Source organism: Homalodisca vitripennis, chromosome X (genome assembly GCF_021130785.1).
Source record: "Homalodisca vitripennis isolate AUS2020 chromosome X, UT_GWSS_2.1, whole genome shotgun sequence".
Classification (NCBI taxonomy): Eukaryota; Metazoa; Arthropoda; class Insecta; order Hemiptera; family Cicadellidae; genus Homalodisca; species Homalodisca vitripennis.
Window position 1 is genome coordinate 73,094,930 of NC_060215.1, and position 14,135 is coordinate 73,109,064.

Sequence of the window (14,135 nt, forward strand, 5' to 3'; positions counted from 1 at the left end):
ATTACGATAATTTATTTTGGCCAAATGTTGAGAAAGAACGTATCCCAAAGAAACTTTCATTATTGTCAGTAGATAATGAGGGTAATGTTAGGGGGCTTGACTAATATAACTATAGATAATTAAGGCAATGTTTAACGCCTTGGCATTACAATAGATAATAAGGATGGTGTTGGGGATTAGCTAATATAACAATAGATAATGAGGATGGTGTAGGGAGATTGGCTAACATAACAATAGATAATCAGGGTGACGATTGGGGGCTTGGCTAATATTACGCCCCTGATCCCGGCTGCTGAACCAGAGAACATAACGTGCCTTGGTTGTGTAAACTGCCTACCTAAGTGATGTTTTGATACAACCAACTAAAGAAGCCGAGTCAAGGCTCCTTGCGTGAGTTATCATGAGATCTGTATCAACGAACGGCCTTCTGTCACCGATATAACCTACTGCGTCTCCTCTACCCGCAGCTGGAGATCGTCTGTCACCTTACTTCCACCATGTTGCTAACCAAGTGCCTGGGTTTATTCTTGATCGCCGGCGTATTCTTCGCCTCTTCTGCTCAGGTATCTGTCAGAACGCTATAAAATAGTTAAGGTATTGAAATCTGTTTTGGTTTGGTTATTCTTTTAAATTCCAGGATACATTTCTTCAAGATAACTTCCCTGCATATTGAGAAAATATTACAAAAAATTCTTCATTAGTCCACACGGAGACTAATGAAGTTTCATCAGTTTTGTAACCAGGCCCCAGAAACAACTGCTGACGGTAGGAACGAGACTTTTTACAATATGTATATAAGATATGACCAGAGTCAGGCGTATTTTCAATAATTTATCTCCCTGCAGTCATCTCATACTATCCAAATTAGTTTTCGAGATATTGTGTGGATAGACAGACAGACAGACACAGAAACGAAACTTTCTCAGTCCCTCGTTAAATATCGCTAAAGCTCTATTACAGAGAACTACTACATTGTGATATCACAGTAGTATTTTCTGTGTGGCGTGTATGAAATATTATATTACACTTTTATGAAATATACTGATAGGGAGTTGATAATAATGAATAAGCCCTTGGTTCATTTATTACAAACTCAGATTAACTTTCTCAATATCAACGTTACTAGACATTTTATGGTTATTTCACAAACGATGTGTAACAATTAAGAAAAGTAAAATTTTAGACTCAAAGGTAGAAATATTGCTCACGAAAAATAATCATTAATACAGCAGTTCACATTTTTTTACAACTAATTTCTGTGTAACTATTTATTACCTCAATTTATTTTGAGTACCACTGACCACTTTGTAATCTGCTGTGTATACACAAACCGCTACCATGTTACCAACTTACCATGTTAGGAGGGTTTTGTTTTGGTTAACATTGACAAGTATAAAAAGTATAGTTGTCAATAAAATAAATTAAATATGAAATAAATGTGTGTAAAAAAATTAATAACTACTTGGTTGATTAAAATGATGTAATATGCATGCATGTAAAGTATCTGTTCCACCCAGGAGGGATTACTTCTGGCTGGTTTATACCTTTCAGTTGAACCTACCATTAGGCATAGCAAAACCCGATGTGTCACTTAAATCTGGGCAACCTTATGGATGTCCAGGAGAGGCACATCACTAACCGCAAATGTCGAGATTCTTTAGTAATTCTTGAGGGTGCAAGGGTAATTCGATAAGTCTAGTCTACTGCGGGAGATGACGTAAGTTGGTGGGGTTCGTTCCCTAAGTATCAGATGTTCTTGCTAGCCTCAACAAGGCTGTGCTACCCCCTGCCTGCTTTGATTAGAGAGGATGGCTCAAAGCTGGTTTCACCTTCTTCCGGGGAGGCATGACTTTGAGATTAGTGCCCTAATTCTTTCTCATGGATCTCGATAGGAGGCGGCCCCTACCCCATAACCTTACCCATCCTGAATATCCTGTCACTCCGGAAGCAGGGCTGTTTCTTATAGGACTAAGTGAAATTTATACGTATCTTGTCCTAAGAGAACAAAAACGTATCTGTTGTAAGTGTGTGTATAGTGTGTCGTACGTTCTTTGTGTAGTTTTTATTGTAAAGTGTATACTTCTTGATTATTTAAACGATGAAGTACAACATTTTTAAATTTGTTTTTATTAATTACATCTTCAAAATGTGTATATGTTTATATGATGTATATGTGTACGACGAAAAATAAAGGCTTAAAAGTACATGTGGTTTAACATTGTTCTTTTGGGAGATAACTCAAGGTTCTTTAAGTGGTATAACGGTTTTTGTTCATAGTGCACCTTAATTTGTTTTAACTCCAGAGTTACACACATTCAGATTTCGCAACATCAGTACAAGTTTTGATGGGTTGTCATTGACGTTTCTTTTCCATATGCACTAAATGCTATTGTGTCGCTACATAGGCTAATACAAATTCTGCAACGTACGCGAACTATCCGACTGAGTTAAAAATTAGAATGTTAACTATTAGCCTGATCATATGTGTAAGATAGTTACTATATTTAAATTAAAATGTCTGTTATTTGATGTTGCTGTTTCATATATCAATGCATACAATTTATTGAATATTTAAGTTTTTACAGTTATACTTATAAGTAACTTGTAGCTTATTCTATAGGCAGAATTCCTTCAATAAAAACTATAAAATAGTGTCTAGTAATTATACAATTATGCAGGCTACCATCACCTGGCATAGTTTTTATAGCTTTAGTTACTTTTAATTTGACAAACGTTTCATTTTCTGCTTAAATTACATTATTGAACAATTCCCATTAAACTTCTTCTGTGTAAAACTTGAGTATATTAATATATTACATGAATTAAAATTACCATTCTCAAATTGAGATCACTCAAGACTGTTAACTTTGAAAGCCCAAATAATTCATTTAAATTTTATTATTAGTAGATCGGAAACGTACAAAGAAATTTGAGAATGTTTTCCAGCTTCACTAAGGTCCCTTAATATTTAATAAAAATTGTATTTTGAGGTGTTTTAGTTTGTAATCTCGGACAAAATATTTCCCTTTAACAGACAAAGAACGTGGGCAGTTTATTTGATAATGCAGTTACCTACTTAAACATAGTTATATTACTACAAAATACAAGAATGAATACTACATAAAACTAAAAACCTAAGACCTAAATTTTCATACGATACTTTGGTTCTATTAACGTCTATTAATGTTCAGACCTTGCAGCTATTTTACTCAAAAGAGTAAAATAATAAATTTAAGTTTTACTCAGTTTCATCATATTTCCTTCATTTTCCAGTAAAAACATGTATTTTACATTACATTAAAAACTTTAATGTTTGCGATATACGGTAATGAAATGTCTAACAAGCGTCTTATCAAACGTCTCAATTACCTATCAATTTTATATTCTTACATGTTCTTCGGTTAAACGGATAACAGCTTTGAAATTAGCTATCTAAAGTTACTTGTTTTAAGCAAAATAAAAAATTACAAATTTTTGATTAATGAATACTATAAGGTAATTTAACACTTTTATGTAAAGCAGTGTAGATACTGCAAGCAGAAATATGTTTGTCTATTATTTATCAGTATCAGTAAGTAAATTTATGTAAATTATTTCAGTTTCGTTATGTTTGTATGTCTGTTATTTAAAGTACACTACTCGTAATTTTAATCTTTACTATAGAATATTTACCTGAAAGATAATTAATAAGATAACTTCTTAACTTTGATTAGTAGAAATCAGAATATGTTTATACTTGGAAGATTGACAAACACTTACATTTTTATCTAATTATTTGGTGTTGTGGATTTTTCTTGATTCATAAAATGTTCATAAATTCACTTGTAAAATAATAGATTTATTAACAGTAGCGTATGTCACAGGGATCGTGTTGTGATGGAGGAGAGGCCGTGATAGTACCGGTTCCACACCCGGTACCACACCCGGTTCCAGTCCCCTGCTTGCCAGCAGCACCTCCCTGCTACCCTGCAGTCCACCATGCTGCTCCCTGTTACCCTGCAGCCCACCATAATCCCTGTTACCCTGCAGCCCACCATGCTGCACCCTGTTACCCTGCACATACGCCCTTGTACGGCTCCTCTTACTGCCCTCCCGCTCACTACCCTGCGATCACTAAAAAACTCAGTTGTGAGCAGAAGTTGTGTTCCTGTTTGAAAAAACTTATATGTTAATCGAATAATAAATGTTATTATTATTACTACTCTTATGTTATTTATTTGTCACCCACAATAGTAACCGTGCCATAATTCTAGATGAGCTATTACCCATATCTCCAACTACAGCTATGAAAGAAATAAAAATATAATAGTCATAAATAAGTACTTTAGTTATGTAACAATAACTATATATATGTCAATGAAGCAAAATCCCTATAACTATCATAAACATAAGCTTATACGTTTTATCGAGTGATTTCATCTTAAGATTATCTCCAATGATTTGTTTTAATATTCTACAATTTAACTGAAAAATCAAGATTTTTTTACCTTTGTTTGAAACTTCACTCGCGATATCTCCTTAACTTTTGAACCTTGAACTTTGAAATTAATTATGAACGTTTGTAAACACATATGCAAAGAGTAAAAAAAGAAAAGATTCTGAAAATCTCTATGTATTCTAACTGAAACGAACCACAAAAACCACGAGAATGGCAAAGTAAAGCAACGCAATCTACAATAAACTTGAAGTGAACGTTTAAAATTTGAATAAGCATTGAGTTAGGTTTGTATTGTTTGTAGATAAGATCCTATTTAGAGTAATCTTTAACCCTCAAATTCTTAGATATTGATTTTTAGAGATTTGATATGTTCAATTTTGGCGACACTTAAGCTAAATTCATCTCTATTTTTAATATCGTTATAATCTAAGAGATCACAAAAATTCGTGAGACCACAAAGCATTGCAACTCCACCAGTTTTAAACAGATACAGTATTGTATTAAAAACATACCCATTTTCAAACTCACAGATCAAAGCAAACCACATAGTTCTGGACTGTAGCCACCTACAGTTTAACATTTATGATTAAATATTGTTATTTTTGAACCAAACTAATACTAAATTATAGTACTTGAACTAATGCATTATGAATCATAGTTCACTTATTTCATAGTTTCTAGAATGTCTCAACATGTCTATAATCCAAGAATAACACAAGCATTTGCAATATCACGACCTCCTTTCAAGTGAGTCAGGAACCAATAGTGTGATTAGAAGTGACATGAGGGTTCATAAATCATTCCTTGCATTCCTGATTCATTCATTGCAAGCTCAAGATACCAGATTACAACGTTCTGGGAAGTGAACGTGCCTCTCAAGCTCAGTGCCTTAGTGCTTGTAATAAAGGAAACAATTGGTTTAGAAATTGCTATTCTGTTTATATGTCGTGTTAATTAAAACGTCGAAATTGCTGGTTGATTTGTTCTTTAAACTGTAAAACTTTACGATTGCTTGTTCTTGAAACAAATATAACGTCGAGGTATAAATATAAAGTTTGAGGTAAACAATTTCCACCGTTTTACGAATTTAATTCAATGTAAGAGTTCCTTTTTATTAAAATACCACTACCAGTATTTTAAAATAGTTATTTTTATTATTAAAATACGTGTGTTATGTAAATATTCTTATCTATAATTACAAATGAGATGGGACAAATTTATTCTTTAGTTATGTTTCGTTAGGCTTTAAATAATTAGACTAATTGTTTGTAATTCTTGGGCTATTTGTTTGTGCTTTGAACATTTTGATGTTGGATCAGATTTAAAATAAAGTTTTAGTCTATAGTTTGAAACGCAAGTGGTTTGAAAGTAAGCATTGAAAGTATTTTATTGTTATACTAACCCTAAATTAGTTCTTATTAAAAATATATAATATAAAATAACAATAATAAAAAAAACTATTTACGGCATAATTACATTTAAGTGAAAATACAAACATATTAGTAGTGATGAAGTATATATTAATTGGTTCAGCCTACTACCAGAGCTTTACAATAAATACAATAGTGTGTTCACTTAGCATTTGGAGCTAAAGCATTTATATATGAGCCTGAACACCCTTAATCTCAACACACATTGCTTTTGTCCCATCTGTAGAGATACCTATACAATCCGCCACATTAATGGTGTTTTACTTTAAATATATAAGATCAACTTAACTTTTTAACATATTTTACATTTAGGCCGATAGTGTTTTAAAGTTCCATTCTCACTAATCCATCACAATACCAATGTAGTCATCGAAACGCAAATATTACGACATTAAAATAGGTATCTACATAAATGGAAAAGATATAAACGATAAGCAACTACTCTAATGAGAAAGGTGCTGAACTGACAGTTGTCAGTTGACCGTCATGCCAGCAAGCATAGAATGTACAAATAATACAGATGCTCTCCCAGTTTTTCGCGCAAAAATCCTGTCAGTTTGCTTGGCAAACGCGAGAACAGTTTAAACCAATTAGATCTTCCTAAGTGTTGTAACAAGCTGCTCACTAAATGTGTTAACTGTGTCACTATTTGCACCGAAAACGCCTGTAGACTAAGGTGTGAGTCAACATTTTCCCGACGTCCCTAGCATAGGCCCCTAGGTGTCAACGGACCACAAGTTAGCAAACACTTGTACAAGAACCTGGTGGCTGTCAGTAAGAGCGTGCAGGAGTCAGTGCAGTAGCACGCGGGTATTGAGTTTAGGTTATTTCGTGTTACTTTAAAAAAAATTGTAGTTAAATCATTTTGAAACACCTTACCAAAAGAAAGGAAAATATGGGGTCTTTCTACGTACATTCACAGGCTTTCTTATTATTGGCAGTTTTGTAACTAGGCCTAAGGTAAAACGACTGAAGATAAGGATATGAATTTTTAATTAGTATGTACATGAATCATGACTTGAGGGAATGCGATATAACTAACAAAATCGCATTTTAAATCAAATAATATTAAAGAACAATTTACATTTAATGGTTGAAATATGACTGAAGAAAATTATAATTTAATGTAATAACACGTTATTCCTTATATTGTAATACATTCGTATTTCACATACAGCGAAAGTATCATGCCCTTGTTTTATGGACTGAATTCAAAATGGCCCAAATTATTTTATTATATTATTTTTATTATTTTTTTAATGCCTGATATGTCTCATATAAGTTATGAATTTTTCCTCCATTTTTCCCTCAGGCAAGATGCCTTAAAGTAGTGAATATTAATAGTAAATACTATGAAACTGAATGAATTAACAAAACCGAATTCCTCTTGTACTACCTGAAGAACTGGCATCTGCATTCTCATCAGTTAGCTTTGAATGAATACAAACAATAGCCGATTGTACTGAAAACACTATATACATTTTTCATATAAGAACAATATTAGAATCCTTGCAACATTGATTACTGTCCGAGAACTTTTTCATATGGTGATATGGTCAAATAAGGAATTTAAGGACCCGAACTGATTGCTCATACTCTAACATAATACGTGAATGTTAAATTTGAAATGAGTATAGCCATCCATATGTTTAAGCTCAGCATATATTTATATTAATTTCAAAATGTGTCATCAAATACTAATGGAATCATTTTACTCTTCCGGTCAGATTTCCAACAAACCTAGCGAGTTATTCGATTTAGGCGTGCGCCTTCAAAATTTACCAGGCAACACCTGCAGGACGTAATACTTATTGTTACCAAATATTATATAATATTACAAATTTAAATTTCATTAATAGATTTTAATTTAAAAAAAGTGTTTTATTGTAACAGCGAACTATTATTGTTTTCTTAGAATAGAATAAGGCTACCCTGTACTTATTATAATTTTAGTTGGTGCTTAGTGATACAACTTTATATGTGCCACTTCCAGAATAAACTGGGTAGATATTTTAACACTGATGATGTGGTACGGTAAGGTAGAGACTATATGTGACAGTCTATGTCGTCGGTTGATCTCCAGAGAATTAAATAGAAAATAGAGTTCTTATGTATATGACAGTTTTGGTTCATACAGTGGTTGACCAAAACTTTCATTCCTCTCTACCTTAACTTTTGAAGCATAACATTCCCTCAGGAAGTGTTTCATGAATATTAAAATTACCCTACTCTCTCCGTAAAGGGAAATTTTAGCAACACAAAATGTCCATCGAGTGAAATTACATGCCTGAAACTATAGATCTTGATTAGACAAGACTAACGACGATTTCTAACCACTCTGTTCAAAATTGAAACAGTTTGAATGAATAAAGATAAAATTCCAACTTCATTTGGACTCTATGGAAGACCTTCAATTTTTACCATTAAACTTCTGTTAGCAAAATTACCTTTAATTCAAGGTATTACTAGTTAATATTTTTTTAAAGTTTACAGTTGCTCCCTTGCATTAATATTGCCTTTGTAAAAGTCGTTAATAACATTAAAACTCGACAAAAACGCCCTCAGAAGATGTTAGTACATATTTCCAAAAGATATTTGAAAAATCTCAACAGTTCGTTGTATTGTAAAATGATGTTTACATTGCCTCACCAACTATCGGGAAACTATATTATATGTGTAAACTGTATTAATTCAACTAACACAAATAAATCGTACCTTCTAAATTGGCACAACATTTTTAAGTATCATTTATTGAATAAAAGCAGAGTTTAAAATATATAAATTCATATTTTTATTTTTCTACATTTTGAATAAGAAAAATATGGATTTGATGTTAATTATTCTTTAAGAAACGTTTTAATAGTAATGCCTCTGCCTTTGTCATTTTCAATGTATTATTACAGATGCACTCCTTCGATAGTAGCTCTTCAAGCAGTGTTATAAGTACATTTTGTGGCCGAGTCAGTTGTGACTGTCTATAGTGCTGATGCACAAAACGTATGACCACATTATATAAAGTGTAAAAATTAAGAAAATGACGAATATGCTACTAATTAGTAGGAGATTTGTATGTTACTTTAGACGTCACCAAAATGCTTGTACATAATTAAAAGGCGAGTAGAGGAAATCGAGTAGAGGAATGCATATAACTCAGAAAATCCTTAAAGATCAGAAGAGGAAAACAAGAAGGAAACAACTTTAATGCTGGACTTTTATAGTAACAGTGAGCAATTTAGTGTCAGTTTTAACTCCTTAGAAAAGGAAACTTATTCGTCTGTTAAAAATGACTTTGTATCGTGGACTTGAAAAATTGTGTGGGCTGAGTATTGGATTTTGTATAAGTTCAATAGGTACACACCAGAATGGTGTTTCTTTAGTTAAACTTACAAATTTCTGACAGAAGCTACAACAGATTCCTATTGTTAAAAGGCATTTTGCCATTGTCATCGGGATTGGCATTTAATTTAACATTAAGAAATATCGATTTTTTAAGGTACCATTTGTGGAAAAAATTGAATAACCAACCAAAAGAAATTACCACAATTGGGTCCACTTTGAGGACCGCTCAGCACAAGTGTTAAGAGGGTGGTATTGACATAAACAAATCCCTGAAAATAAATTATCACTGAAACTTAAAAGAAGTGTCTGTTTATCGTGGCTGAAATTTAACACACTACAAGGCACTATCTCTGTCAACTCATTTAAATTATGTAAGTCACCAAGAGATCAATTCTGAAATTGGTCTTATCAATGTTTTATCCCTTACGAATTTTGTGTCCCGTTATTTTGAAAGCTCAACAGTTCATTCAGCAATTAAAGGAAATAAGTGTTGAATGAGAGGAGATATTCCCAGAAGTAGTCGATGAGTGGACAAATATTTCAGTGGACTTTAATTAGAATTAGAAATGTTTATGTTCCAAGAAATGTTGAAGTGAATTAGGAAGTTTTTTGGGACAAATTGTTTACTGCTGTATCTAAAGATTGTTCTGCTACGGCTGTATCTAAGGATTGTTTTGCTACTGCTGTATATTTATTGTTAATCAAAGAGGGACCTGCTATTAATTCAGTATTTTTCCAAAATCTACCTGACATCTAAGTCAAACAGAACGTAACCGTAACAAGTTTGGAGTTACTTGGTATAGTGTAATTAGAGTATTACCCTTTGCAGAATATACATTGATGCAACCCATAATACGTAAAAATGGATTCACAATGTGTGTTACGCTGGTTAAATGCAACTAAAACATTTTGTTGAAGAAATATGTTACAAACAAAATCAAACACTGAAGTAAGTATCAATATACCGGTATTCAATTGTGTTTTAATCCAGCGAAATTAGCAACGCGTGGATTGTTTACTGAGAAAATTGAACAGAGTCAGTTATGATGATCAGGTCCAGAGTGGCTGGAGTTTTAGGAAAAACGGCCTCAGTGTGACTTCAATCGACTTGAACACATGTCTGAACAAATACCACATAAAAACAAGCATATTGTAACAGGATTTAACATCATTTATGAATCTGAGCAAGAAGTCTTAGCAGTTAATCGAGAGTATAAAATGCAAACAATAAGTCACCTAAAGAGGTGACTTATTGTTTGCATAATTCTAAAAGTAGAATTGATTAACGAATTCAGCTCTTATTGATTGGTGAAGTCGTTAATGACTACACTCTATTGTGAAAGAGCTGTTAACAAATTTAGAAAATCTCCAAGAAGTACTTAACATGCCTTGCGTTGGAAGAATTTCGTCCAATAGAAATTTTGAAACATAACAAACTGAATATTTGAAACAAACATTTAGATTCCTTCAAGATGAAAACAATTTATTATAATGTAAAGGAAAACTACAAAATGCATAGGTCACCTGAAATTAAGTATCTTTAACTTTAACCTAAGAATGAATATTTCACCACTTTGAACATAAAATATAGTAGCCACACAAACAACACATTTTTTCGAAATAAGAAGGGGTTATAGAATTACGAGTAGAAGACGAAAATCTCACAAGTACTACTAATTTATTAACATTTCTGCTAGATATACAATAGGTGGGAATGAAGACTTTATGCGTGACCTAATATGCCTTCTTACCATTCAGATTGGGTATTTAAAAAGCTTTCTGTTTTGTTTACTGTACTTTATTACTTTGTTCCACTGCATATAAAGAAGGATGAAAACTTTGGAGAAACCAGAAAAGTATATGGATGTATTTTAAAATTTTGTCCTGTTCAAGAAATATATTTAGAACGTGTCAATGACGTGAGTATAAATGGGTTCTTACTTGCGTTCAGACGATGTTTCAGCAGATGAGGCAAACCTAAATTTTTGAAATGGTCTGGAAGTCTTCAAAAACGAAGAGGCCCTATCCTATGTTGGATGTTAGTTTGTTGTAACTTTATGAACGACTTTGCTCCTTGGAATGGAGTATTTTTATTTGAAAAACTAATGTAATTGATAAAGACATGTTTAAAATAACCACTGGACGATTAAAACTGAACTAATTAAAGAGAAATAATTATCTTTGAAATTGATTCGATTTCAAATTAGAGATTTTAAATTTAAAGACTTACGTATCTTCCAATAAAATATGCTTGACATACCATTATTAACTTGAGAATCAAACAACAATGAGAACCAAAAATCATTTGGGTCTGTACGTATGAGAAAAACTATTCTTAATATTTGGAAAAAAGATATATCCAAAGTTACACCAAAGATGAGTATTAATTTAAGAGAGGAATGTGGAAGACGGGAAGAATTTGTGAGGTCCATAAAAACAGAGACAAAAAATAGGAAGTGCCATGACTACCTTCAGCAATAACAAAACGTATGTTGTAGCCATTAGTATTATTAACGTAAAAGTAGCTAAGGACAACAAATACACCGTTATACGACACTGTAGTAGCTTCTACAATAAAAATGCCATAATTTACCTTCTTAAGGGTAGATGTAGGCAAACTTAACTAGGTTTACGACAAAATTGTCTTAGGAAGTATGTTATACATTATAGTTTTGTGAAACTTTTGCTCTGTTTTTAGATACAATTTAGAATATGCCATAGCTGATTCAAGGGATTTAGAAAAAATGTAGGAGTTTTAAATTTTAAGTAACGTTTGTCAAACTGTTAGGGTGGTTGTGAATTAACTTTTTTAACTGTGGTAAACATTTGAAGCTGATATCATTAGTACTTTCTGAGATAATGCGTAATATATATATATATATATATATATATATATATATATATATATATATATATATATATATATATATGAAAGGTCCGCTTAATGGCAAATATTGTTACTAACCCAGTGTTTTGTGCTCAAAGTTGAGTTATATTTAAAATTGTAAATCTCTAAATTTCCGCAAGGTGTTTTAAAATTGGTGTCAATGAGTGAATAAGTCAGTGGTGTTGCGGAACCTCATACATAAAACCCTATCTGGAATAGGGGCAATGAAATTTATAGTAGAGGTACGACGTGATGATAGCGGTGGAACACAGTACTGGTAGTCACGTCACTGTTCTCATTCACATTGTTTGATGACTTGCAAATTTACGATTGCGCGACAACCTACGGTTACACAATACTGACGTGAAATTCAGCTGGTCGTAAATCTACACATTCCACTCAGTCATTTCAGTTAAGCCTACTTTCGTCAGGCCAGTGGCCGGGTTGAAACTTTAGAAGTTAAGTGCAAAATTCGGGACAGATATCCCCTCGTTAATACAGTAATCGGTAGCTAACGCAATATCATGGTCATAAAAATATGTCACACAATTTAAAACCCTTTTTTGTTATTCAAAAATTTCCTGGAAAAAGTGTCGAGTGAGTAGAGACGTCATCCAAGTTTGTCCATCAAAGTTTTTATGATGCATCAACACAAACTCACGGCTAATACCATCCTACAAGTATATAGTATAGTAGTCCGGCGTATGCTTTTAAAATGTTGTCGGATTACCCTTGACGTGACTTATAGCACAACAAATTTTTAGTGCTATTAATACAAATTTGGAAATGAGTGAAATTAAAAAAAAAACTAAACTAAAATTGGTGAAGTGTGAGGTATAAGGGAAATCACATGTTATAATTTAAATATAGAACAGAAAAAGATTCATTTGTAACTAGTCAAACAAATTATTATTTCGGATAAAAAATCATTTAATTGGCCTTGCAAAAGGTGGCATATATTATAGTTTATTTTAAACAATTTTAGATACACAGTATAATCACAAAATAATATACGGGGTTGAATTAAATCGACCATGCTATTGTACTCACAAATTTATTGTTTTTTTGGGATTACGTTCTAAAACATATGCAAAAGGAGATTTACAGCATTATTTTCCTCATTAGAAGAACATAGAACATATTAGTTCCGAACGTTCCATACACATATGCTTTCATGAAATCGTAAGGGATTGGAGTTGTGATGTTTGGTATATGTAGATACTACTGGGTGGCATTTTATTGTCGTCAAAATCGAATTAATAAAAGTCAGATAATCATGATTCATGTAAACTCAGCATAGACCGAGTAGTTGTATTACACACTACCGTGGTAACCCAGAGTACCAGGCTGTGATGTCATAGCTAGTAATCGTTGCACAGCATATACAACAGCAGAAATACTGTATTTATTTTATACAACAGCCATATTTACATTGTTAACATTGTGTCCTGTACATGTACATTTTTTAGTGTTCAGGTATGATAGAGTAAGAATGAGCAGTTCTCAGATTATTACTCGTAATACAATTATATTGAGATCAACTATTACCATATATTTGCTTATCACATTTTTCTCCACTGAACATATTACACCTAAGAAATTTTCAGAAAAATAATTTTGAAAAATTTTCCATTTACTACAAACAATTTTATCTGAATTCCTTCATGTTAATTTACAAGACTAAGGTAGAATTCCATATATATCTTGTCTGCTGAGCATTTAGGCATCAGTTCCCTGATAGCCTCTGGACTCAGAGTGCACATCACATCTGGAGTAACCCTGGAACACTCTGTAGTAACCCTGATTAGCCTCTAGAGTAATGTCACGAAGAACTCGGTGTATATGACCCCAGCTATGTCAAATTAGGCAAACAATCATACAAAATTACATATTCGTAAACTTTAACTTTGTATGAGCTATGCATATTTAAATGTAACACACAAGCAGGCAGCGCAGAAAGAAGCACCTGAGTCCTATACTGTAAACTATGTTTAACTCAACCCAAGGGATAGTACAAGAAAGCTTCTTCAGAGAGAACAAG

At 32.6% G+C, this 14,135-nt stretch overlaps 1 protein-coding gene across 1 annotated transcript; it reads left to right on the forward strand.

Annotated features, from left to right (window-relative positions):
* Nucleotides 1–412: 412 nt before the first annotated feature.
* LOC124369203 (sperm mitochondrial-associated cysteine-rich protein-like) lies at nt 413–4,201 on the forward strand. The gene is made up of 2 exons (XM_046827038.1): nt 413–563; nt 3,864–4,201. Exons 1-2 carry the CDS (start codon nt 498–500, stop codon nt 4,170–4,172), a joined length of 375 nt encoding a protein of 124 aa, XP_046682994.1. The 5' UTR covers nt 413–497; the 3' UTR covers nt 4,173–4,201.
* The last annotated feature ends 9,934 nt before the right edge of the window (nt 4,202–14,135 follow it).

Bases quoted from the DNA above. Each gene is read 5' to 3' on its own strand.
- LOC124369203 (XM_046827038.1), top strand. From the start codon at position 498: ATGTTGCTAACCAAGTGCCTGGGTTTATTCTTGATCGCCGGCGTATTC. The intron at 564-3,863 runs GTATCTGTCAGA...CGTATGTCACAG, and splicing joins TCTTCGCCTCTTCTGCTCAG to GGATCGTGTTGTGATGGAGG.